This window comes from Geospiza fortis, unplaced genomic scaffold (genome assembly GCF_000277835.1).
Source record: "Geospiza fortis unplaced genomic scaffold, GeoFor_1.0 scaffold112, whole genome shotgun sequence".
Taxonomy (NCBI): domain Eukaryota; kingdom Metazoa; phylum Chordata; class Aves; order Passeriformes; family Thraupidae; genus Geospiza; species Geospiza fortis.
The window spans coordinates 11,542,371-11,567,605 of NW_005054298.1; the positions used below are offsets into that span (position 1 = coordinate 11,542,371).

The window sequence follows — 25,235 nt, forward strand, 5'->3', positions numbered from 1 at the left end:
AAAAGGGGAAGGTGATGTTTATGAAACGTAAGCAAGTCCATTTTTAAAGTGTCTCTACTGTTCAATCATAGATTTCATTCTCTCACATCTGTGAATTTGCAAGCATCAAGTTGAGCACGTCCAAGTGGACTTGTTGCAGAGAATAAAGGACACAAGTTGACAACACCTCATCATGTCCAAGAGGGTACCTATTGATAATGGTGATAAACTGATTTCTGGAGAGGTACTTCATGGTGTTCTGTAGTCTTCAACTCTTACAGTGTGGCCTTTGTCTCCAAATCTTGTTGACTACAGCTTCCAGAAATCATCATCTGGCTTGTTGCCTATTTGCTGTTTTTTTGACTAATTTTGACTATGGAGGAATTCTGCCCTCATTTTGTTTAACCAGAAATGAGTGGATATATATGATATGCTGCAACCTTCTTGCCATTGCAGCTTCATCCTTGTGACAGAAGATGTTTGTATTTCTTCTAGAACTGCATCCTGGGAATGGGGTCCTGAACTACCAGTGTAACCTTTTTGCTTTTGCTTTGTGCTGTTTTTTAGTGCTTCACTCATACACCAACCTCTAAATAATATTTCTGTTACAAAACTGTGTGATCACTTGGCAAAAGACTTGGTACTGCTATGCCCTTTGCTTAGGTTCTATATAGGTAACCTCTTACTGCAAAGTACCTTTTGAAAACTTGATCCTTCTTTTCATGCAAGCACCCAGAATGCTTATTCCTATCAGAAAAATAAGCCCTTCAAATGAAAACAAACCCAGAGGCATTTTTGGCCGAGTATGCAGTGAGTTGTTGCTTCTTAACATTCTTTTGGGATTGTTATAGCTTCCTTTTTTGTAGCATTAAAAAAATCCTTAAATTCAATGTGCAACATTAAAATACAAACTGATACAGCAAAACCAGTTACTTTCTTCCCAGTGCTAAGCTATATTGAACTATATTGGCTGAAAGAGAAGACATTCCTAGAAAATTACCCCAAGAGTTTATTGCTGGTAGTAATGTACAGAATTTCGACTGTAGCTCTGCAGGCAAGAATCTTGTAGGATGGAAGACATCTTCTGTTTCAATTTAGCCCTCATAACATCTTGACCACTGTACTAGTTTCTGTTTGTTTTCACCAGGAGCAATTTTTTGCAATATTCCTTGTTTAAGCCTGTCCCTGGCATTTGTCTTAAAAACCCAGCAGCTGAAATAGCAGAGCAGTTAAAAATAACTGAAGGATTCTTGGTGGGGGAGGGTGGTGGAAATAGGTGCCATGATGTCAGTTAACCCGTTTAAATTGTTTTCATTTAAAATTGGAGGTAGAAATGTGTGGGTTCTATAGGCATTTTACAGGGCTTGTATAACTCTTGGGGCTATGTGCAATTTTCTGGGAGTGACAGATGATTGATTTTGTGCTAAGAGAAAGTGGATGGTTGCATTTGTGAGTGTTTGAGTTCAAAAGTCCAGAAGTTAGGTGTGTGAAAAAAAACTTTATGATGAGGAGTTGCATTTTGGCTGATACAAAGTTAAGCAGAGGATGTGTCTAATTATTAATAAGTTCTTGAGCTGTGCTTTGACTACTTTTTTTTTGAGTACTTTCTGTTCTCTGTGAAAGGTACTAAAATTAAAAAAAAAATATACCTTCTGCTACATCTTGCTATTTCTATGTGAAGAAGCATCATATCTCTATTGGATACAGGCAAAAAGAAAGAAATAGGAAAGATTAATGACCTAGAGTATTTGTTAGTTATATGTGTCATCTTTTGCTTTGATGGGTGAATAGGTGTTTGCATCTTGATGATATTGGGTCAAAGAGAAAACTAGACTTTTCTGTTGTTTTAAATATTCTAAAATGTCTGTGTTTCTTGTTTCTGTTGGTGGGCAATTTATTTTTCCTTCTCATTTTAACGATCTTTTGTTCTCAAAATAGTCAGGTGCTGCTTTTTCCTAATTTGCATATTTAATTTACTTTATCAGCCACATTCCTGAGAAAAGTGAGCTGAGAGTTGACGGAAAAAATACTGCTTAAGAGGAGCAGGTGATTTATGCATTTCACATGTGAAGAAAATGTGGGGTTTTTGTTTGGTTTGTTGTTTTTAGTTTTGTTTTTTTTTCCAAGTAAAATATGTTGGGTGTTTCCTTTTTTTCTTTTTATGACTTCTTTGGAAGTGGGGCAATAATCTAGATCTTGTGGAACTTGTGCAGTTATCTGACCTTTTTATTGATCATAAAATTCTCTAAAGTTCAGTCTGATCCATGGAGTGCTGAAAGAAAACTTCCCCTTGTCTCTGGTCTCCACATCTGCAGTTTTCTGATCATTTTTCTGGGCCTCATGGTAGAGTTTCTGAAGGAAGCAGGTTGCTTTGTTGGCAGCTGTTCCTCTACCCAAATCACTCTTTTATTGCTTGCTGTCTGGTCTGTGGAGTTTGCAGAGAACCAGTGAGTTCTCTGGGTTAATAATGTGATAATACTCTGAAAAAATTCTGTCCTGGTGTGCTGCAGTCAGAGCCGAGTGTCCAGGTCTCAGGTCACTCATCTTTTAAAAAACACATCCTTCAACTGAAGCTCATTTCTCACTGTTTCCCTCTTTACTTGCCTTTCTATGGATGCTGTCAGAGAGCAGCGCTCTCCATGCTTGGTTCCAGACATCCTCTTTCCAGATTTGCAAGATATTTAAGAGTAAACCTTGCTGGCTTTGCTAGGGGAGAATTGACATGACTCACTGATGGTTTAAGCTTTGTGTGGCAGCAGCAGCACAGAGGTATTTTGTCTGCATTTTTTCTCTCCCTAAAATAGCAACCAAACATAATAGCTTAATTTTAATATTGAAAATAATTAACTTAGTCCATCTCTTTATGTCCCTTTTTCCTGGTTGTTTATGAGTAGTAGTGCACAGTCTGCAGTGCAGCACAGGTGTGTCAGTGTTTGGAGATCTTGATTGAAATGGATTGAATGGAAGAGGTGGAATGAGGTTCATAGGGATGTGCCTTTTCTCTTTAATTCAAGGGGCTGAACACAAGCCTCTTTTCAACATTTTTCCCCTATTTTATCAGCAAAGCTTTACTTTTGTACATTTATGTAGCACTGCTGTTCAGAGGCTTGGGGGCATCTTTAAATAACACCTTTGTTAGGGTTCTTATGCAGGAAAAGTACAGGAAGGAACATTTTCAGAATTGCCTTTAGGGGAGCTAGATATAGTCAATGCTCACCCTGCAAATGTGCAGAGATGAAAATAATGGTTGGATTACAGTAATTCACAGTTCAGGAAGGAAGCACAAGATTGCACATAAAAAAAAGTAGTTACGCATGCATTAAAAAAAATACTACAAATTCTTTGTTGTATCTTTTATTTTTTTTTTGTTACTTGCTCTTCTCTGAAAGAAACCCACCTATACTCATTAAAAAAAAAAAGGGCAAATAAAAAATGACAAATTATCAATTAGATAAAAGCCCCAAACCTAAAACCAAAACAACACAAACCTCAAATGACTTTTCCAGTACTTTATACAAAACAGTCTGTTGGGTTTGGTGTAAGAATAACTATGCAGAGTTGTAGAGCCTGAGTTATTGTGGAGTTTAAACAAGGTAACAGTCCCTTCAATCCTCAGAAATCCATAGATCTAGATACAGAGCTAGGCTGCGTGAAGATGCATCAGTAGGAGTTTCTTTCCATACCATCCACAATTAATAGCCAGTTGTGAATAATCCCAAGTATAAATGAATCCTCTGGGATTTGGGTTTGTGTCTTTTTGACTTGGTAATGAAATGAAGCCTGCAGTGAAATGCCTGGATTGAAAAAGTTGGTGACAGTATTTAGTGCATCTAGTTCAACAAATAAGACTTTCCTTTGCTGTTGATGAAATCACCTAAAAAATCATGAAGAAATGGCCTAAAGGCAAACTTTCTTTGAGTGTTATGTGATGGTTCAGTTTTTAGCAAGTCTAGCAAAAATGAAGGCATAATGCAGTGGAGGACTAAAAGATAGAGCAGATGAGCTCTGGCTCGGAGCACGTTGTCATGGAGAGGTCTCTCTCTGCACTGCAGTGCCTCGTTGCAAAGGCACAGCTCGAGGTCCTGGAAGGGCTTATGGCAGGGGCTTCTCCATCCCAGGGGCAGCAAAGGTGGGCAACAAAGATACTTTGCTGTAGTGCACTGTGCACGGGCTTCCACTGCTGCTTTCCAAGGATGGGGGAAGATGGGAGCCAGAAGCAGTAGTGGTAGGACTTTCTTCTCTGAGGAGGCTTTGTGTTGTCTCATGAGCTTCCATGGTGAAACCAGCTGTTCCCAGATCCTTCGGGAAGAGGGGAGGAAGGAGCTGTTGGGTAAGACACTGTGGCAGAGTGTCATCTCTCACCACAGAACATGCTGAGGTGTGGCTGGGCTGCAGAGTGCTTCAGAATAACAGGATGTAAAAGACCTTTGGGTTCCAGTGGTTTGGAGGGACCTGTGGTTTAATGCAAAAAAAAGGGGTGAAGACAGTTAACTATGAATTTTAATAGTCATCTAGAACAGAAACAACCACTTTCAAGTATAAAAGATGAGAAGCAATAAGAATTTAGTAAGAGTAAAACGTAGTCCAGGACCTTTAAGACCAATGCAAATAATATTGCTTGGTAAGTTTCACAAAAAAAACAAACCCACAACTTGACATGTTTAAAAATCAAACTTAGCTTTTCAATACCAGGTTTTTCCAGATCTGAACTGAAAATAGGTTCCAGTTTGTAGTTCGTTTGAGCCAGATGATGAAATGAGAAAAAAACCCTTCCCTTATATCAAACATGTAAATAGCAGGTCCATCACACAGCTGGGTAAAAAGAATAATTCAGACTTCCAGTATAAGGTCTTAAAATGAGAAATAAAGAAAAAAATTAATCAAAAAATCAATGAAGATATTTGTTTAAAATAAGTTATTCAAGTGAAAATTCCTTCCAGAATATCTGTGTGATTTAATGATGCATTATTCAGGTCTCTTCCCCCAAGAGAGGGATGCAGATATGTATACTGACGTTTTTTCAAACAAGAGTTGGATACTTCTAGTTTACTGCAATACTTTTCTATCTTAGTTGCTGGTTGAAGCTTTTTCTACACCTAGTCTGTTTAATTATAGAGAGATATAGGTATACCTTATTTCACATGCCTAGTTGATATAAAAGTATAACAATATATTAGTTTGTTTAAAATAAATGTTACTTATATTGCATGTACAAAACTTGTGGAATGTATTGAGGAACAATGGTTAGCGGGATTGGAAATGAACTTCTTTTCAAAGTAAAACAAGTTCTAAAATTATAAAACTTTTCCTCTTGTACAAATGGCCTATATTTTTACGGGGTATTTGTTGGGCTATGCAATGCCTACTTGGTTAATAGAAGAAATTAAAACCAAAGCTGTTGTCTAGGAGTTTAATAATAATACAAAATATGAAAGCAGGACTTGGAGACCTGGTCCCTGTTTGTGTGATCAAAAGGCACCTTTTCTTAGTAGGGTCTCTGCTATTAAGTAAAGTATTATGATAGTAAAAGTTGCCAGAAATCCATTTCAACTGCGTAAGGTGTGAAAAGCTTGATTATGAATGAGTAAACACACTCTGGTTGGCATGGAAATACAGAAGCTAATTTTGCACCAGTCATATTTTCATGCTGCAGTGGCTTGACTTATTAGCTGTTGCTTTCCCATTAGCTCCAAAATCCAAGCTTCTCCCTCCATGCTTCCAAAAATACTAAGTTGTGCTCGCAGTAAGAATGCAGTAAAAATGTATCTTGTTTGAACACAGGCGACTCACCTTCTGATTTGTATCTGTAGCCCATTGAAACTTGTGGTTTCCAGATTACACAACTCAGAGCTGGAAAGTAAACAGAACTCCCAAAATACTCTAGATTGTTTTTGTATGCCAAGTGTTCTGGAAAGCTGCTTTTCCTCCAACTCTGGCTGAGTAGTCCTGATCCATATGATTTTCATGGAGAAGTTGTTTCTGAGAGCAGACTCAAGTTGCACTGATCTGGATGCTCCTGTGCAGAATCAGTGGCTTGGGCATATGGAGGACACTGGAATCTGAGTCACGAATACATCTGGCCTCAAACTGTGGCTGTACTTTTTCATTGAGGCTGTCAGGCAGGGTTGGGTACAAGCTTGCAGAGGGAAAGACGTGATGTCTCTCCTAAGTGGAAAGAAAATTAAATATTTTGGCTTCATGGTGTACCAAAAGAGATAATTTCTCCTTTGCAAGAAATATAAATAGTTGGACATACACTCTCAAGTAGGTATGTCTCAAGAATGCCCATCTGACCACTTGACAGGTGGAACTAATTCAGCTAATGTTTGAGATGCTGTTAAAGCCTACAAAAGATTTTATTTTCAGGGCATAATTACATGTCTGCCTTGTTTTACTGCATTAACAGTGTAAGTCGAGTTTCTAAAGGTTGCCAGTGACATAAATTACTATGAAGCTGAGAATCTGCAGTGACAGTGAGTGTTTTAAAAAAATGCAGTTTCCAAGAAACGAAAGCCTTTGACCATGTGGAAATGTCATGAATTTATGGATCTCTTAGGACACTTAAGTGGTTTTGTTTTTTTTTTTTTAATTAAATTATTCAAAATATGGAAGTTGTCCCCTATAGTGCATGTATCATGCAGTGATGAAGCTTTCCAGATGAAGTTTTATTCCCTTGAACTTCTCAGACCAGCAGTGTGAGAACATGCTTTCCTCTAACACTTACTCAATTTGATACCTGGGGGGGAGGCAGGGAGCTGGTAGATTGGGCCAGAGGTAAGGGACTTGAAACCAAATAACATGATTCTGGTTAATGACTTGCATATGGCTTAGTGCATCTCTACAAGGTCTTACTGGAGTCAGTAAAGCTATATGATAGCGCAAGTTGGCTGTTGTGATTATTCTTACAGGATTAATGTTGTAGCTCTGCATGCAAAGTGCTTTGCAGCTACCCACATGTGCCTTGTACATACCAATTGGTAGGCAGGTCTAGTGATGGGGAAAGGCAATGCTATTTAATACATTTTCCCCCTGTGAATTTCCTTGATTCTACAATCTGTTAATAAAATTAAAAAGAGTATTTTCATACTAATTGTCATTAAATCTTTCAAATTTCAGAGAAGGGGCTTGGAGTCTTTAGCAGATGGTTGAAAATGAAATGCACTTTGGGGGAAACAGAAGCTCTGCCAAATTTGGACCTTGAACAGAACTAGTCAAATAAACAGAAGTGAGACACAGCAGGGATGGTTTGGAATAGGCTTTATTATGGCCAGAAAGCTTCAGGCTGTGAATGACCTAATCAACCTAAGCTCCAGACATATACCTAAATTAGCTTCCACTCTACCAATCCTCATAGTACTCCATTTTTCTTTACTCAAACACCATCCTAACAGATCTGAGCTCTTTTAACTGCCCATGATTGTCCTCTTTTCGTTGTATTTGTCCTTTTCTACACTCCTAATGCCTGTATTTTAGTTTTCTCCTTTAGTTTTCCCATCCTTTTCCCTGACTCAATTTTGGCAATTTTCATGCATTTGTTGAGTTTCAAATGACTTGTTGTTCTATGAGAACAAGCAAAAAGAGTAATGGGAGCAAAGCTCCTCAGCGTTGAGGGACTATGGAGGGCTGTTCAGTTCCCACTTAACTAAGAGGATTTCTGTGTGACCTTGTCTCCTGCCTCATTTCCATCTCTGCAGCATGGGGATAAAGTGACATGCCCTGCCAGAGGAAGGGAAGCCATGCCTTATGTCATATAAAGCACCATTCCAAAGGGGTCCCTTGCTGTCTGCATTTGCTACCCTGTGTAGTCCCTACTGCACTTAGGACTGTTGTTTACAGCTGGAATAGCAAACAAACTTGGTCTTGCTCCTGTTCATTTAACCAGACTTGGCTTGATGTGCTGCCCACAGCCATTGCCCTGCTCGGGCAGCAGCCGCGGAGCGTGGCCGTGAATGTCACACGGATGTGGCCTTGCTCTGGAGACACTGGTGCAGGCAGGAAACTGAAATGGAATAACACGACCCTGATTGTGCTTCAGCATTAGCCAGGGCAATGACAAAATGCTATAAATATCCTCCAGTTAATAGGTAAATAAAGGCTGCATAGCACTGTGCCGGTCTCCAATGTTTAAAGAATGGTTCAGCTTGAAATTTGAATGGCAGCAGCTTGTGTGTCACTGTGGTGTGAACTTGATTTAAAAAATTAACTTTATTTAAAAAATAATGTACTGTGTATATATATGTTATATGCTATTATGTATTATATGTAAAAATATGCTAAACATATATCTTTATAAAACTTTCACACTTCACACTTTTTATTCATAAATCATACAGTCTCATGACCCTCAAATATGGCCTCTGCTTTTTACCAATAGACATGACTTTTCAAAATCTTTTTGTGAAAAGTACCTTTGAGAGTAGGAGAGGCTCTTTAGGGGGTTTGATGTGGGCACATAAATAGTCACTTGAATTTATGAGGCATTATTGCTCTGGAATTCAAGAGAACAGGAATTAACCTGGTGTAGTAGATCTTGATTTCAATCACCTGAGGTGATATTCCTAAATTCTGCTACATTATCATGGTTTTAACATGCATTTAGTGGTTTACACAGAGGTATGCACGGGATCATGTAATTTCCCTTTGTCATTCTGGTTTCAAGTGACCATAGTTGTAATGATTTACTGGAATTCTAATTCCCTTAACAATTAGTAGGCACACTGAAGCCCATTGGGTTTTATTCAGAGCTCATTGAAGCTAATGGAGGAGAAAAAAATCCCTTTGACCTCATTTGGCATTGGCTCAAGCTCTTTGCAGCTGAAGCTGATGGCTTCATCAAAATCCACTTAACCTTCCAGGGATGAGCGTGTGACAGGGACTGGCCATCAGGTCATTCTGGAGCTTCATGGGTCTGTTGGGAGGGGCTTCTATACTGTTCCTTCATTATTCCCTTTATTACCATGTAGGTGAAAGGAGCAATTTCGACAGTAGCAGAAGCCAGTGTGATGTTTTATGTGGTCTCTAATAATGTGGTCCAACCTCAGTGCTGTTTGGGTAACCTAGGATTCATACAGTTAATAATAAGTGTAACAGAGGATATGCCTTAGAATTAGCATTCTGACATGTTTATTTTCCTTGTTTTCACACTTTGAAACATCCTGAGGTTAAAAACCAAATTCTATGCCTCCCTTCCACTCCATTATTTAATTGTATCCCTGAATCTTTCCATGTTTTAGATGTGTCTTTCCAATGAACAAACCTACACAGATAAACACTTAAATATAAGCAACTGTTAGAATGTTGATTTGGAACTGTTTTCTATTTCAAGAGAAAAGAAAACAAATAGAAATAATACAGTTGAAAAGAAGAAAATTATCAGCCTTCCTAAATTCTTCCTCAAAAATGTGACAAATTCCGCAAAATCATCTCTTTAATGCTCTGCATTGTCATATAAAGACAAATTTAGAGATGTTATTATCGTATTAAAGTTTTTCTTGTGTCCTGGAAAAATAATTTATCTGAAGTTAACCTGATTCCATTCAGTTTAGTGAGATGCCGAAGGAAGATTTTCATAGTTTCTCCAAGTTAAAGCCCATCAGGACACCACAAGAACTTTGTTATTCCTGAATACCACATTTTGTTGTATGAAAGGATAGACTTATTGAATCTACAAACTCAAGCTGGTTTCACTACCCCTAAGGATTAGGGAAGAGCCTTGCTAAAACAAATGTGAGTCTGAACCTGGTCTTGGGCAAGCTGCTGTAGGGAACCCTGTGTGATCTCCTGGGCTCCCTCCCAGCCTCAGCCACTCTGATTCTGAGCTTCATGAGTGATCCTCTTCAGTGGCAAGGAGAGCAGTAAGATCTGCTTGTTGACTCCTCTGGGGCAAATCCTCTTTCACCTTTTCATTGGGCTGATGTACTGGGTTATGATGCTGCAAATAATTGTTTGTGAGATAACCAGGCTTTGCATTTCTTGTGTTGGAGGCATTGGCCATGGATCTTCTGAAAGCATATTCCTGTCCCTTTGATTAGTGCTAGCAGCAGGGAAAGCTGTTTCCACCACTGAGGGATATGTTTCAAAGCTATGTGTAGGGCTTTGGAATGTGACACCATTAAATGTTAATGTGCATTTTCAAATAAGGAGCCTCAAGGCTAGAGGTAACTCTTTGATCTTTAAAAAGCTTGCCACATAGAAGAGGGAGTTTGAATGTATACTTACATCTGCAAACACTTGCAGGTAATTAGATTTTAGTTTCAGGGCTGCAGGACTTTGCAGAAATTATTTGGATTTCAAAAGGCTCAAAATAAACATCAATTTCTATTTATCTCAAGGGATTGAGAGGGGAATAAAACAAACCTTTAATGGCCTGAGCCACGCTTTATTAATTGCTTTGTTGAAGAGATAAAACCGGTGGGAGTTTGTGTATTAAAATGGGATGTGAACCAGCAGAAATCCAAGCAGGATCAGAATTTGATTTAAAGTGAGTAAGAAAATACGCAGCTGAGCTTTCTTCCTTGTTTAAAAGATTATTACCCTAATATATACAGTTGCTTTGTTTTTAAAAAGTGTGTCTGGATTGAGCCATAATTATATGTGAAAGCATTTGTGCTAGTCATTCAGTATTGAAGGAATTGGATCTGTCTAAACAAAATGATGTGCAATTAGGGAGCATGGGGGAGTTGTCTGTTTGCCATATCTGAAAATAAAGTTATCAAATTATTGCCCAAATTGTTCTACATCTGACAACTGTATCTAGAAAGGCTTCTTCTGGTAACTTTGCAAAGATGGCTCAGGTTTGTATACTGTTTGTGACAGGGGACAGTGAAACATAGGAGTTTGGTTGTTTTGATTTTTTTTTCTTTAATAGAGGCTTCTATATTTTTTTGTTTGCAAAGTTCCTCGCAAGGAGGACTATTGATAGAAAGTGAACCTTTTTCCTTGTTAGATGAAAAATGGCCTCTTTAGACAAAACAATAGGTAGCTGACTGCTAGAGTTCTGCTGGTGTTCAAACTGATACATTTATCAATACTTTAAATCAAAACTGCTATCTTGTTGAATTTTGCCATTTTGGTTTTTTTAGTTGCTTGAATTTTCACTTTTTTTTAAAGAATTTTTAAGAATTCTGGTTTTGTTTACTCCCATGTGAAAGAAATACTGTGCTGCAATCCTTAGTGTATTTTATAGCTATTATTTATTAATTCTGTTATCAATGTATGTGAACTTGCTGCAGAACAAGTTCTACATGATCCTCATGTGGACAGTCCTACTTGTTCTGGGTGTGTCCTTTTCCCGTCTTTTTCTCTTACTCTGTATTCAAATAGCTTATGAGGGTTTTCTCCTCCACCTTCAGTGTTCTGTGTTAAATGCAGGAGTTACTCTCTGTTTCTGAAAAATAATGCAAAAATCACTACATGGGTTCAAATTATCATGACAATTAGCAGACACGTTTTGCAGAGGGTTAGGAAATACCTTCCACTTCAAAGAAAATACAATGACAGAGATGCTGAAGTGGGTTTGAGTTATGGGCCAGAATTACAGAGATGTAAAGGCTGAGGACTGTGGTCATACAGTGCCAGGAGTCTTGTTCAGAGCATGGGATTAGAGCCTAAGATTGCATAAGTTTGTAATGAAGACTGTAACATCAATATAGTCTCAAACACTAAATCTCAAAATAATCACAGGTAGTTAGAAAAGTTTGTGTATTAACTGTCTTGCTTGTTTGCTATCATGTTAAATCTAAGAGATCTCTACGTTTCTTTTCTCCTGTGGTGCTAAAAAAGCCACTGTGACTGATAAAGAGAGACACAGTGCCCTGAGAAATGCCTGGAAGAAAATTTTCATCTTTAAACTGACATCAAAGCTGCATTCACCTTGCTTTAGAAGGGGAATTTTGAACTTTTTTCAATCCTGTCTCTTATCTAAACCATTAACTTGCATAGAAGAGTCTTAAAAATTGGTGTTTCGGGGCTAAATAAGACATTTTTGTTGGAGGTTATTGAGACATGAAATGATTACTTATCATCCCTTGAAATGACATTACATTTAAATGCAATGGTACATGGGCACTTACCGTTGCCTTCATCTCTGTTAATCCTTGCTCACAGCCTGCAAATTGAACATTCTCTCAGCCTTATGGGATGCACTGAAATTCTCACAGTTATAATTGGTTTTCAGTGTGCCATCCTGCATGTTGCGCAATTTAAAGAGACTCTCTTCCAAACTGAAAACATTTAGTGAACCCCTCCAAACAGAACACATTTAGTGAGTTCCATGCTGTGTATTCTTTCCCCTTTAATCAGTTTTATCCATGAGTTCACCAAAGATTCAAAGGGAAAATAAAAATTGAATTCATTTTATCATGATTGATTTGAAAATTCAGGGGACAACCTCTCGGTTATTGATGGCTTTTAAATTGCTCTGCATTGTTAGCTGGGCATGCCTGTGGAATTCATCAGCATTCCACAATCTGCCTCTGTTGTTTGCTTACAGATAGCAGCTCTAAATTTAGATGTGCACAATATAACCTTACCAGACAAAGTTATGGCATTAAGTTATGGCAGTCTGAAAGTCTTTGCAAGGTCTGCCTGTATAAATGAGCCCTTTTCCATAGAGGTCCATGGGAACCAAAGCAGAAACATCATCTTCAGGAAGGCGAAAGCTGCGGCCTGATTGAGTTTCCCATATGATGGATGCTGTCCAACCTCATTGCTCCTCTGAAGCAGTGGTTGGGTTAAAAGGAGAGAGAATGGGAATGAGGCATCACACTCATGGAGGTACTCCTGGGTCTTGCTCAAAGGTGGGGTAAACAGTATGATTTCAAAGAAACTTGGGAATATGTGAACTATGGTACTGTGATGGGGAAGAGACAAGACAAGAACTTACAAAGAGCTGATTTTTACTTAATTTTCCTTCTTGCATTCATCCGTGAATTAGTGAAAATTTTGTCACTCCCCAAAAGGAAGTCTATCATGGTAAGTGGATTCTTGTTTTTCTTTTGTAAGGTACCCCCAGCTACACTGTGCATCTCTAAAAAGGCAGCAGAGTCTTCCCTTACAGGTCTGATCTTAGGTGTCCATGGTCACAGGTGTGATGGTGATAAGCAGCTGGTGTTGGGCTGCTCCACTGAAGTTTGCAGCAGTGCTGCCACAAGCACACTATATTTTAAGGTGACTCAAAATGTGAATAATAGCATAAATGTCCATCTGTATGAAAGATTCCTCAGCTTGGAGAGTTGGAAGAAAAGCCTGGAGAAAAGAAGATTCAGGGGAGCCCTCATCACTAACTACAGCTACCTGAAAGGGGGTTGCAGCCAGGTGTGGGTCAGCCTCTCTCCCAGGAAACCAGTAACAAGACAAGAGGAAACAGCCTCAGGCTGTGCCAGGGGAAGTTCAGGTTGGACATTAGAAGGAGTTTCTTTACTGACAGGGTGGTTAAGCATTGGAATGGGCTGCCCAGGGAAGTGGTGGAGTCACCATCCCTGGAAGTGTTCAAGAAATGACTGGACATGGCACAGCTCTGGCTGAGCTGATGTGGTGATGTTCAGTCAAAGGTTTGACTCAATGCTCTTGGAGGTCTTTTTCAACCTTAGTGATTCTGTGATTCTGTTCTGTGAGTCTAAGCAGTCAGAACTATGTTTCTGCCTCATTTTGCTGAACATTAAGTGGTAGAAGATATAGTGGCTCTACTTAAATAATTTAAACAATTATTTTCCCAAATTCTACTAGAAAATGGATTTTTTTTTTATTAGTGGTGTTAGTTATCTGAAATGGTCATTTTCTCCCACCTGCAAATAAATCACTTCTGTTTCTCAAATGGATTTTTATGTTCTAGTCATGATAACCTATGTGCTGCTTCTTTTGTGCAGAAGTTTTTCTTATTTCTCTTCTACTCATTTGTTTGGGTTTTTCATCAATAAACCTTATTCTCAGTGAAACAGGTATTTACATTCCATTTAAAAAATTGTATTTGCAAAACTTAGAAAAACTGCTTCACCAATGAATTCCTGAACAATTTTAACACTGAGTAACATCAGCAGAAAATCTACTGTACCCCCTCTGCATTTTAATTTTCTGTAGGTGACTGTCTACAGAATTCAGTGCAGCTGGCTCTGATCATTCTTGTATTTTTCTTCTAATAACGATCCTGGCAGCCTTGCTGATAGGTGCACATACATTGCCATTTTTCCCTGCAAATTCAGTGTTGTTTTAATTGTATTGTGGTATCTTAAATCATATACTATTCTGGTTTTAGAATCCATGGCTTAATGGATGGCACCCTTAATTCCTTCAGTGATGGCCTCTGGTGAACAGACCATGGTTGTAGCAGAGTCTGATGCTTTTGAAAGGCATCAAGTTTCTCTTTTTGTGAGTGCTGCTAAAACTTTTGAAATGTTAAAAGACAGTCTTGATCTTTGGTATAAATAAACTTTCAAACTTGGTTTGAAATGCATGAGTAATAAGTCTCATCCAGGCCAAGGTAAAAGGAGTGCTTGTGATAATTTGATGCTGTGTGGCCAGAGAAAAGGGCCTCCATGTTCATAGATTTTTTTTTTTCTTTTATAGTGTAGCAAAAACTGCCCTGTGCTGACAAAGTGACTTGCCTGTGTTTTCCTGTACAGAAAGGTAATCTCAGGATACATTTCCCTACCATGGTGTGAGGGGATTTATACTGTCTCTTCTCTAAAGTGTGTTGAATGTCAAAAGGGCAGGTTTCAGGTATAAAAATCGCTTCATCTGTTGCGCCAGCTTTCTAGGTTTCTGCTCTCAGGTCAAAGATCAAAGCAGTCTTACATTAACAGGATATCAGAAATGTGGAAAGGAGAGGCAAATGGGCACAAGAAGCATTATATTCTGAGGAGAAAGTACTAAGAATCTCTGTCAACTGCTGTTACACCTGCTGAGAGTAAATCACAGCTTTGGACAATAATATGCTTTTGCAGGTTGTTCATAGAAATATAAATGTTGAGAGGCTGAGTCAGCAAATCCTTTTGTTGTGGTCCTTTTTTGTTTTCCATATAGAACAGTTTCAATAGTTTTTGAGTGTCAAAAACTGATTTCTGTGATTGATTTGCTGTTCATTGACAACAGCTTATTCCTGACAATGAGCCTCTGATGTAATGAAAAGCATGTGGTATAAGATAAAGTGATGGTACCTTCATTTTTTAGCTGCAGACATGACTCACCTAAATGACATGGACTATGATAGAGCTGAAATTGGAGACCACTTCTTCCTTTAACTTCAGATCATTCTTCTTTAACTATATTTTGTTAGTAATTGGCTTAGTCTAATGTTCTTTCACCCTCTCAAAACAAGAATTGCTTCTGCATATTACTTTACTGGAACTGCACTGATGGCTATTTGAAATTCATAGTTTGAGCCCTGTTGCTCTGTTCCTCAAATGCAATTCTACTTCATTATTGTGAGTAGGAATTACATGGCAGACATGCTTGTTTCAGTAAAAAAATAAGACCCAGTATTGAATCAGTTTTATGAGAGCCCCTTAGTCATTCAAAATTAGACTTGACCACTTTTTGTGAGACAAGGTTATACATGCACACTGTATCATAAAAGATACTCTATAAATGCACTGATTGAGTAATACTTTTATGTCTTTACAAGCATATGAAGGAACACTTATGTAATTTACAGTTGCTTAGGAAAAGCTCATGATTAGCTTAACTATTGGCATTTATTTGCAGTATAGCATGAAAAGAAAAAGGAACATTGTGTTGTTAAGTACTTTCTCTAGTGTCTTATATCTTGAAAAATATGCCATGCATTTCAGCTAACAGATGGAGTTCACAGCTGTGCATGTACGTGTAGCCAGTCTCCAGGAAAAAAAAAAAGGAAAAAAGAAGGAATTTCTTTTTACAGAAAAATAGGTTGTTTGGGATTTATTTTATTTTTCTCGTCATGTTTTCAAGCATCATTTACTAAGGTCGTTAAATTGGTAGTAGAACCTAGTTGTAGGTGGTAGTTCCTGTGAGAGGCTTTTTGTGGGGACTGTTGATACAGAAATAATCTCCCAATCTCTTCCAAATCTGTAGCCATCCTCCATTTTACTGCACTTCCTGTGTCTTTTGTGTATGTAATTCTTTTTTACCCCTCACAGACTCTCGTCCTTCTCCCATGCACGTATATATCTCATTGGACTATTACAGTGAAGGTTAATTTCCACAGTAAGTCCAAGTATGTATTTTTTGCTTTTTCAAAGGAGAATTGTATCTACAGAAGGCAGGAGAAAAACAGATGAAGTGAGAGGCATCAGTGGTCACTCCTGAGGACTGTTAAGAGGCATGGTACAAAATAGTTTACATCTTTAAAACAAAGTATGCCATTAAGTGGGTAATGCTAAGAGGAATTTTATCTAGCCTATAAATACCAGTGAATCTTTTCAACTTCAAATCCCAGTACAGAGACAATTTACAATTGCAATCAAAATGATGCACACAATTTAACTTCAGTACCATCTGTAACTCTGCTGGTATTTTAATAATGAATAAAATTATATCTTGGCAACAAAAGTATCACTGAAATAATATACCTTTAATTTCCAAGTGAGACCTCTTAAGACTAAGCTTCAAGGCCTCTGGTTTACCCTGAAATCTCCTTCATATTTATTAAAAAAAATGGACATATCTATATTTAAAAAGCTATCAATATGCTAAAGGTCTGTGGTTCTGTGAAGCTTTTGTCAAATTCCTTTGGTTCAAGCAGGGGTTTGCACAGCTGGCCACAAGCACTCCTGCCCTCACTGCACCTCTTGCATCTGCTTCAGCAGAGATGTATGAGCAGGGTCTATTGCAGGAGCTGTTTGTTGATGTGCCAGGCCTCGTGTTCTTGAAGTAGAGCACCTACAGGAGGCACCTTCCCTTAAAATTCTTTTATTACCATGTGATAGAGCAGGAGGCAAGACAGTTACTCTCCTCTGAATTTGTCTTTTTGCCTCCATCGTGGCACCCCACACCATTATCTGGGTTGTAATTCTCTCCTTATTATCTTCAGTTTCTGTATTTTGCAGGGAGGAGGCAATTTTGGCTCTGTTAATAGTTTGCATGCTCTGTCTTGTCCCCCCCCCCTTCCCTCAGTTGCATTATTGGGCGACACCAGTCCCGTGTTCCTACTCTGAGTGCTGCTTTCATGGTATTTATAATTATTTTGGGGTGCTTGTGGTTGCTAATAGAGTAGCTGCAGCATAGATCTGAGTCTTACTATGGCTTGTCAGATACTTTACATTGATGGTGATATGAGATTGCTGGTGTAAGTACCAGTATAAGTAATTACTTAATATAATGATAGGAGATCTTGACAAACAATGTATTACCACATTTAAAAAAAAAAAAAAAAGCAAGCTTTGCGGTAAAGGATTTTCTGCATGTTTGTCCTGCTGGTGAGGGTACAGCAGTACCAAAAGCAGTTAGAGGCTGATGTTTGGAAAATCTGTGGAGCCCAGGGGCTGGAGATGTTTGACTGATGGTGTCCTCTTTATCAAAGCTTTTGTTCAGGAAATGTTAGTGACCTTTCTGGATGGCCTTCACAAGAGGAGATCAATGTGTTTTGTCCCACTGGCTCTTCAGGTGAAACAGGGAAACCAGAGCAGGACAGGTTTGTTAACACATCTCAATTTGGGCCTGTAATGACCCTGCCTGTGTTCAGGGATTGATCCTCTTCAGAGGACCTGCTCTAAGAAGCAGTAGTGTGACCATGATGGGTTCCTGGGATTTGTGGTTTTCTAAATGTCTTCAGTGCCCACTAATCAGAAGTTTTCTAAATTTGTACCAGTTGCTGCTGCTGAAGGCTGCCTCAGCCTTTTGAAGAAGGTTATAAACTGGATATGCCAAGCCTACCAACACCAGTGTGAACTGTGTCCTGGAAGAACTGGTAAAGTTAGTCTGAATCTCTGATTTCTGTGCAAACTCTGTTTTGATAATATGTTAACTGTATTTGAGAAACCTGCTGTTCTTCAGCAGCATTTGAAATACTGTCTCTCTAGGCCTTGGATACATATTTTTCAGTTATTTTTTTATGCATGTCACAGATGTTGAAGGCCTTCACAACATACAAAGTTTAATCAGGTATTTGGGCAAAAGGCCTTCTCTGAAATTCCAGTTTGTGTACTATTAGCTAAAGTTGGTATTATCTGACATGTTTCAAAGAAGCCTAAGAGTGTGTCTAAATGTCACTTGAATGATTTTGAACCGATAACATGTATATTTGTGGAATTGTTCAAAGCATTCTGTAAAAAAATTAAAATACATGAGCAAAGAGGGAGAAGATATATCCTTATTTTTATTTGGAGGGTAATTAAAGCTACAAGAAAAGAATCAAAACCAATCAATAAAACACCTTCATAGTATGAAAATGAAAAAGATAATAGATTAATTTCTCCTTTTTTTTTGTTAATTTTATCATTTTTTCTAAAAATCATTAGTGAATAAAACCCAGAAAATTCAGGTCGACATATGGAACTCTTTTTCTTAATTCCAGAAGCAAGATTGCTTATGAAAGTTCTAGTAACACTCATAACACTGGAAATGCTGTCAATAACTGTTTGTTTTTCAGAAGTTAGCATGTTCAAGGTCACCACCCTTTTCTCAAATGCAAATCAACATCTGTATTGTTGTGTGGCTTGCATAAAACAGTTGGCTTATAGGTACAATTAGACCCTCTTTTTCATTATTTTTTTGCTAATTATCTTGTCAAGGAAAACATAGGAGAAACCAACTGAACAACTGGCTAGTAAATGCACTTTTGTGAGTGTCCAGATGTTTTAAATGGTTCTGTAGTGTAGAATTATTCATTGTTAAAACCAATGTTTTTAATAGGCGCTTAATGCAGTTAACTCCAAGAAGCAAAGTTTCTGTTCTGACAGGCAAACTTCCAAAGCAAATGGATCAAGAACTATAGGTAAAGAGCTGTAAATTTGGGAGCACCTGAAATTATGGGTTTTTTTCCTGCCACATCAAGGTGGGGTTATGAAGCCTCTTGGAATGTGTGTGTTGGCACTGTATGGTGGGAATCAGGATACGCTGGTTTCGCTTTTGGTTTTACCATGGGTCTTCTCTGATCTTGCATAAGCACAACATTTTTCCTGCCTTTCTTGTCTGCATCCATCACAAAAATAAACATGATAAAAACCTTCTTTCTTGGAGAGTTTTTTAATCTTGAGAGGTGTGTCTGGTGGTTGGTTTGCTTGCTTTTCAGTATTGCCTTGTCATGGAAGCAGGGCCAGTGGAATGACCCTTGCTGTACATGCACATCCCACCTTTTTGAACTCTGTACTCTATTTCAGCTAAGTTTTACAAAGAAATATCAGTCTCAAATGTGTACATGTTGGCATCTCTGACAAGAGATGTATCAGTGCTGTTCTGCAAATGGTCTGGATTGTTGTGCATGTACAAGTTGACTGGTGCACCCCTCAAAGCACTTTGCTGTACTCTGGAATTTCATTTGGCGTGTAGAAACTGTGCCATGTTCTGCATTGCAGGTCTGTGCATGTAGAGCTCTTGGTTCAGTGCAAAGTTAGTTTTGACTGAGTGAAGGGCAGAAGAGTGACCTTGCATCTTGTCAGAGTATCCATTCAAAAATAATCTTCGCTTGGAGGAAATTCCTGCATGTACTCTGACTCAATCAGTCGTTACTCTCTTATCTGTTGAAAGTTGGGATGTATTAGTCCTGGTACTCTCAGAACTATCATCAATTTTTTAATGCTGTCCTAAATCCTGAAACCTTAAACTTACATGTTTTTATAGTTAGATATTAATTCAGGGAAGGTTTCCTAGCTGTAGTTCAGCTGTTTTTTCTTTCCTTTTTTTTTTTTTCTCTTTCTTTTTTAGAACAAAGCAAAATAAGGATCCCAGAATTTAGTGTGGAAATGATGTTGCAGTTCTGGAGCAGCAGAGATACAGATGAATGTGCATTGGAACAGAAGCAAAGGATGTGGAAATTTAGACAAAGCACCTCCTAGTTACAGGAGCTAATTGTCACCTCTCAGCCTGGAGCCTCTAGAGGTCCCAGGGAAAACCTTAAATGTGTTGCTCTGAAATGGTTTCCTCTTGCTGTGATGATGAGATACGTGGTGTCCCATAGGTATCCTGTCCTACCTTTGGGGAGCAGTGGTGGACAACTGGATCACAGACTGATTGATGTGCTGGGTTCTCTCATGGCCCAGGAGCAACCACAGGGAGCTTAAGAGAGCCAGCAATCTACACAGTGTTTAAAGTGAAATTTCTGTGTTCAGTTATTTCCAGCCTCATGTTTTAAGTGTTGCTGAATAGTTCTGAAGATCTGTCCATCAGGACTTTAGACTTTCTTTTGAGAGGTTCTCAACCCCTGTGCTGGTTTTATAGACTGCAGAAGTTTGGGTGAATTCAGTGTCCTCATGAACTCACCATTTCCAATCTTTGTTAAAATCTCTGTTCAGGTCATGAGTGACAGTGAATTTAAGACCCTTTAAGGTGTGAATTTAAGGTGTTTTGTTTGGGATTTTTCAAGTATGAATAGAACAGTTATGGCCTGATCTCATGGTGTACCAGGAGACCTCAAGCCCTCCTTGAGACTCAAAGGGTGTAAGTCATAGGGAATCTGCTCAGGACCATAATACTTGTTTTGTTAGCTAATTATCCTTGTGGCTACATCATCAGTGCAGACTTGTCCCTAATTTATCTATCTTGCAGATCTTGCTAGGCCTTTTTGCTCTTGGGAATGAAAGAGATAGAAGGGGTTTTGGATAGAAGTTTGGTTTTTGAGATTCATCATTCAATGCACTGATATAAATTATATTGATTGCATTGTTTTTCCTTCATATAGAGCTGGATTTTAATTGCAAAAGTATCTGGGTTGTTCTAGAGAGTCATTGTAGAAAGGGATGAGAAGTATTTTAATGTAATTTGTCTCAACATGAAAAAGGTATTCCTCAGGTTTAGAATAATCTAAATTCATTTTCATAACTATCAAGCAAGTTTTGCTTTTATTGTCTTTTGTAGCCTTTCCTTCTCCCCCTCCTCCCAATCCTTGTAAACTGCATATTTACTCTCTGAGTGCAAGAACACTGTGGTAGCGAGATCCTGGTGACCTGCAGGCTTTTTCCAGTAATTAGGTCCATGTTTGCTCCATGGGAGATTCAATTAAAAATGAGAGGGGTTTATTATTATTATTATTATTATTCCCTACCAGAACCCTGCATTATGTTCTTGAGTGTTTATGTGACAGCATTGTAATGAGAAAATTTACTTTATTTAATTCTGTTCCTGTTCAAACATTATGGGCTCAAAAATTCCATTTGAGTATTAGCATAGCCCATCTGTCCTCAGAAGCAGTTGTGAGAGAAAGAGGTGAGAAACGTAGAGGCTGCTCATGTGGGTGAACAAAACTAATTTGGCCTTGCATGTTTGTGTGAGCTTGGGGAAGAAATGATGGAGGTATTCAGGTTTTGAGATTTCAGTGCAGCCTGAGACACCTGTGAATTATGGGACACACTTTTCCATGTTGCAAAAGCCCCCATGGCATGTTCCTGTGTGTCACTTCCACACAGAAATATGAAGTTGTAATTCCTACATTACATACCTGTTTTGTGGAAAAACTGTACTGAGCACAGAACACCTGGGGTGTTCTCTAAGGGCTGCCAGAGCATTACTGCACTCTTCCAGTGGCTTTTGCAACAAGAGTCAATGCCCTCTTTAACTGCAGGGTAGACAATCAAATCTCATTCACTGAAAGGACAACATTTTCCAGTTTTTCAACTTCGATGTCTTAACAGCATCTCCCATGTGGTTGTTGTCCCACCAGACTGGGACATTCTGGAGGGTTAATTTCAGTTCTCACATGTGAATTCAAGCACAAGTGTACTGCTGTGTGTCCAGTCTCTGTTACTAAGTAGAAAAAGACCCACCTGGAGATAGCACAAGTAGGCATATGTGTTGCTCGTATGATGACCTCTGTATGTTTTGTTTTCTTGTTTTCCTTTTTAGATAATTGTGATGATGCATTGGTATCTCCCTTACCTTCAGCTGCCCTTACCAGTTCCTCTGAGCTCTTCAGTACTCACAGTCCCAGCTTTGCAAAACTCAACAGACGAGATGGTAAGGTTGAAATATGAAATGCCTAAACTATTTGTTTTAATCACTTTTACAAAGAATATCTTTCTATGCTTTTTGTAGGCAGTGCATTCAGAGCAAAGCTGAATAGAGCTGTTAATTTATGCTCCTGAGAGTGTGCTATGTAGTAGCTATTTCCTCCTTTATTATAGAAAGCTTCTATTAATTGTAAAGAGCTCCACTTCTCTTGTAGAGATATCATCAAGGAAGTTCAGACAGTCTTTTTGTTTTGGATGAGTTCCCATATTTTAAGAGTTTAGAGGTTGCTAGGTTTGAGACCCTATTCTAAAATGTGTTAAAGACAACAGCAACTAGGTATGAAATTCCAGTGGAATTCATTCAGTGATTACACAACCCTGCAGAAATAGTGAACGTGAAAAACAACTTTTCAGACATTTGCCATCAAAAATGTTTGAGGTCCAGGTAATGAGTTCACACACCAGGTGGAACTGTGAATATGAAGCACAGTACCAGAAAGGAGAAGCTGGCAGTATTTAGGGCATCATTTGACATCCTGTTGTAAATTCATGCTGTCAACTTTCATCTTACTTCCAAGGTAGAGCCTCTAAAAGTGGAAAGCTCTGTATTATCATATTACATATGAATTTCATTGTAGGAAACACTAGAAAGAGCACTACTATAAAAAAAGTTTTAATTGAAAATAAATCAGAATTTTCATTCTTAAACATCCCTGAAGTGTGTTTTAATCAAACACCATTTGATAAATCTATAGAAAGACATTAAAGGGCTCTCTGTTATATGCTTGGCACTGATGATAAGGAGTTGCTTGGCCATTAAAGAAGTGTTAGGTGGGAGTTACAATATCATATTTCAACTCTTGAATCAGAGTTCCTCAGCAAGTAAAAGATCATATGGTTACTGCTCAACAAAAGAAAATTGTAAACATTGAGCATGATATTTGAGTTTGCCCTGCCTTTGTCTCCAACTGCTGGCTGAGATGGTGAATAGATATGCTTATGTGATTGTGCAGATGGCTCCAATAGCTAATTTTATGTGTAGAAAAGAGGAAGAAGTTCAAAATCAGTATTGCAAGTCAAGCTGAGGCGGTAGTCTATATTAAACAGATACTAACAATGTTTGAAATTATGACAGTAGTTTCAATTTAAGGTCAGAAATTGAAACAGGTCTCAGTTAACTGTCCCACAGTACTTTTGTCATGTAGCGAGGGGTAAGATATTGTAGTTTTTCAGCAATCCAGTATCACACTGGTAAAGTCCAAGTCCTAAGTAAGGGGCTTGTTTCAGCAACTTTGGTTTCATGTTTTGAATGCTTATGTGATAACTGATGAGCTGAGGCCAACACAGGGACCTAGAAGCTAAACTCTACCTTGTCTAATTCTTTTGCTGCATGGACTTGTGTAGGAATGTGCAGTTGTAGTGCTGGCAGAGTTTCTATGGGGACTTGCTATGCCTTAATCCCCAAAAACAATGAGACCCCACACAGCTGCTCACTCCAGCATGGCCTTTCAGAGGTAAACCTGCTCCTGCCTTCCCCATGGCTGCTCCCTGCTTTGTGGTGGGCTTTGACATACTCCAGCACAGCCTCATGCTCAGCCATGGTGCTTCAGGGAGTACCTGCTCCAGTGTGCACTTACTCTTGGCCCACAGTCCCTTCAGAGGAGCCAGCTGTGGCACAGCTGTAAGCCCAGCCACAGCACTTTGAGATGTTACTGCTCTGGCAAGGGCTTCTTCACAGCCACAGCCACCTGGGCTGTCCTTTTGCCACAGGGACTCATCCACAAGTCACACCCCTTTGGCTTGAGTTCACACTGCAGTTCCAGCCTGCCCAGTGCACAGAAGCAGCAGAGATGCCCTGGCCATCTGCCAGCCCAGGAGCTTGGGCACTGCTGTTATCAGAATGTTCCCAGGCCCAGCAGTCAGATGATAAGTAGTACAGCAAGCAGCAAAAGCAAAAAGTAGCTACTAATGAGCCTAATAAGCAGTAAGGGAAGCAAGCCTCATGGCAAACACAGGAGCTGCTGATTAATAGCTAACCAGCAGTAACAGCTGTAAATGCAATCTAGTACATTCCAATCAAATCTGCAATTATCTCAAACCCTTTGAGGCCCATGTTGGGCACATGTCCTGGGCAAACCCCAGCAACTCAGCCCTGCACAACCACTCACTGCCCCTGCTGGGATGGGGCAGAGAATCACAAGAGTAAAAGTGAAGCCATCACTCTGAACATCCCTTTTCCTCCTCCTGCATCCCCCATTTGTAAGTGATGCATGATGCTGTATGGGATGGGATATCCCTGTGGTCAGTTGGGGTCAGTTGTCCTCCCTGCGTCCACTCCCAAATTTTGCTTACCCCACCCTCCTCACTAGTCGTGGGATGTGAGGAGCAAAAAAGGTCTTGGCCTGTGTGTTAAGCAATTCTCAGCCATAGCAGACACATTTCTGTATTGTCAACACAATACAGAGTATTCCAGCACAATCAACTCTGTACCAGCTACTGTGAAGAGATTTAAGTCTACTTAGTGCCTGAGCTTGGGTTAGAGGATCAAGCAATAGTTAGATGGTGGCTGTAGAAACTTTCTTGGACTGATACTTGAATGCAAATAGGAGATATGTTTACAGGAAATAATATTTCTTAACAAGGACTGGTCTGTGGCTTTCTGAATGTTTTGATGAGTTGGCTTAGCTTTGCTTGTAATGGATAAGACAGTGCTGCAAGGAACAGAGCCTCTGGGTAGAAAGCCAGATTAATATATTTGTTAATGTAAATATGAATGCAACAAGTGAAGATGAATTTATAAAGTACAACCCAGTCCTTTATTGACAGAAAGTTCTAATTCGTCAAGTTTATTCAGTAATAGAGAACATAAGTAAAAGGCTGTTGTTTAAAAAAAAAGGCCTGCAGTTGTGGAATGTGCCATTTAGAAAAACAAACACACAAAGTACCCATGAGTAAAGCTTTGTGTGAACAGCTGAAAGTGCTTAATTAAAATGCTGATAAATCTGTACTGGTAATGCTAAAGAGCTAGTATAATTCTGATAAATAAGATTCTGAGGTATGAAATATATTATTTTCCCACAAGAGGGATTTATCAGCTTCTTTGTATACAGTAAATAAATAATAAAAAATAATAAGAAAATTGCTACAGTATGACTGTATCACCTAAGATTTTTCAGTTCTTAT

The 25,235-nt window shown here is 38.8% G+C and overlaps 1 protein-coding gene across 1 annotated transcript in view; it reads left to right on the forward strand.

Annotated features, from left to right (window-relative positions):
• Positions 1-25,235, forward strand: part of CNTNAP5 (contactin associated protein like 5) — a 273,515-nt gene that overhangs the window by 47,272 nt on the left and 201,008 nt on the right. Inside the window, exon 2 of the mRNA XM_031057766.1 lies at positions 21,949-22,059. Within this exon, the coding sequence (XP_030913626.1) occupies positions 21,949-22,059 (111 nt within the window). The remainder of the gene's footprint in view (positions 1-21,948; positions 22,060-25,235) is intronic.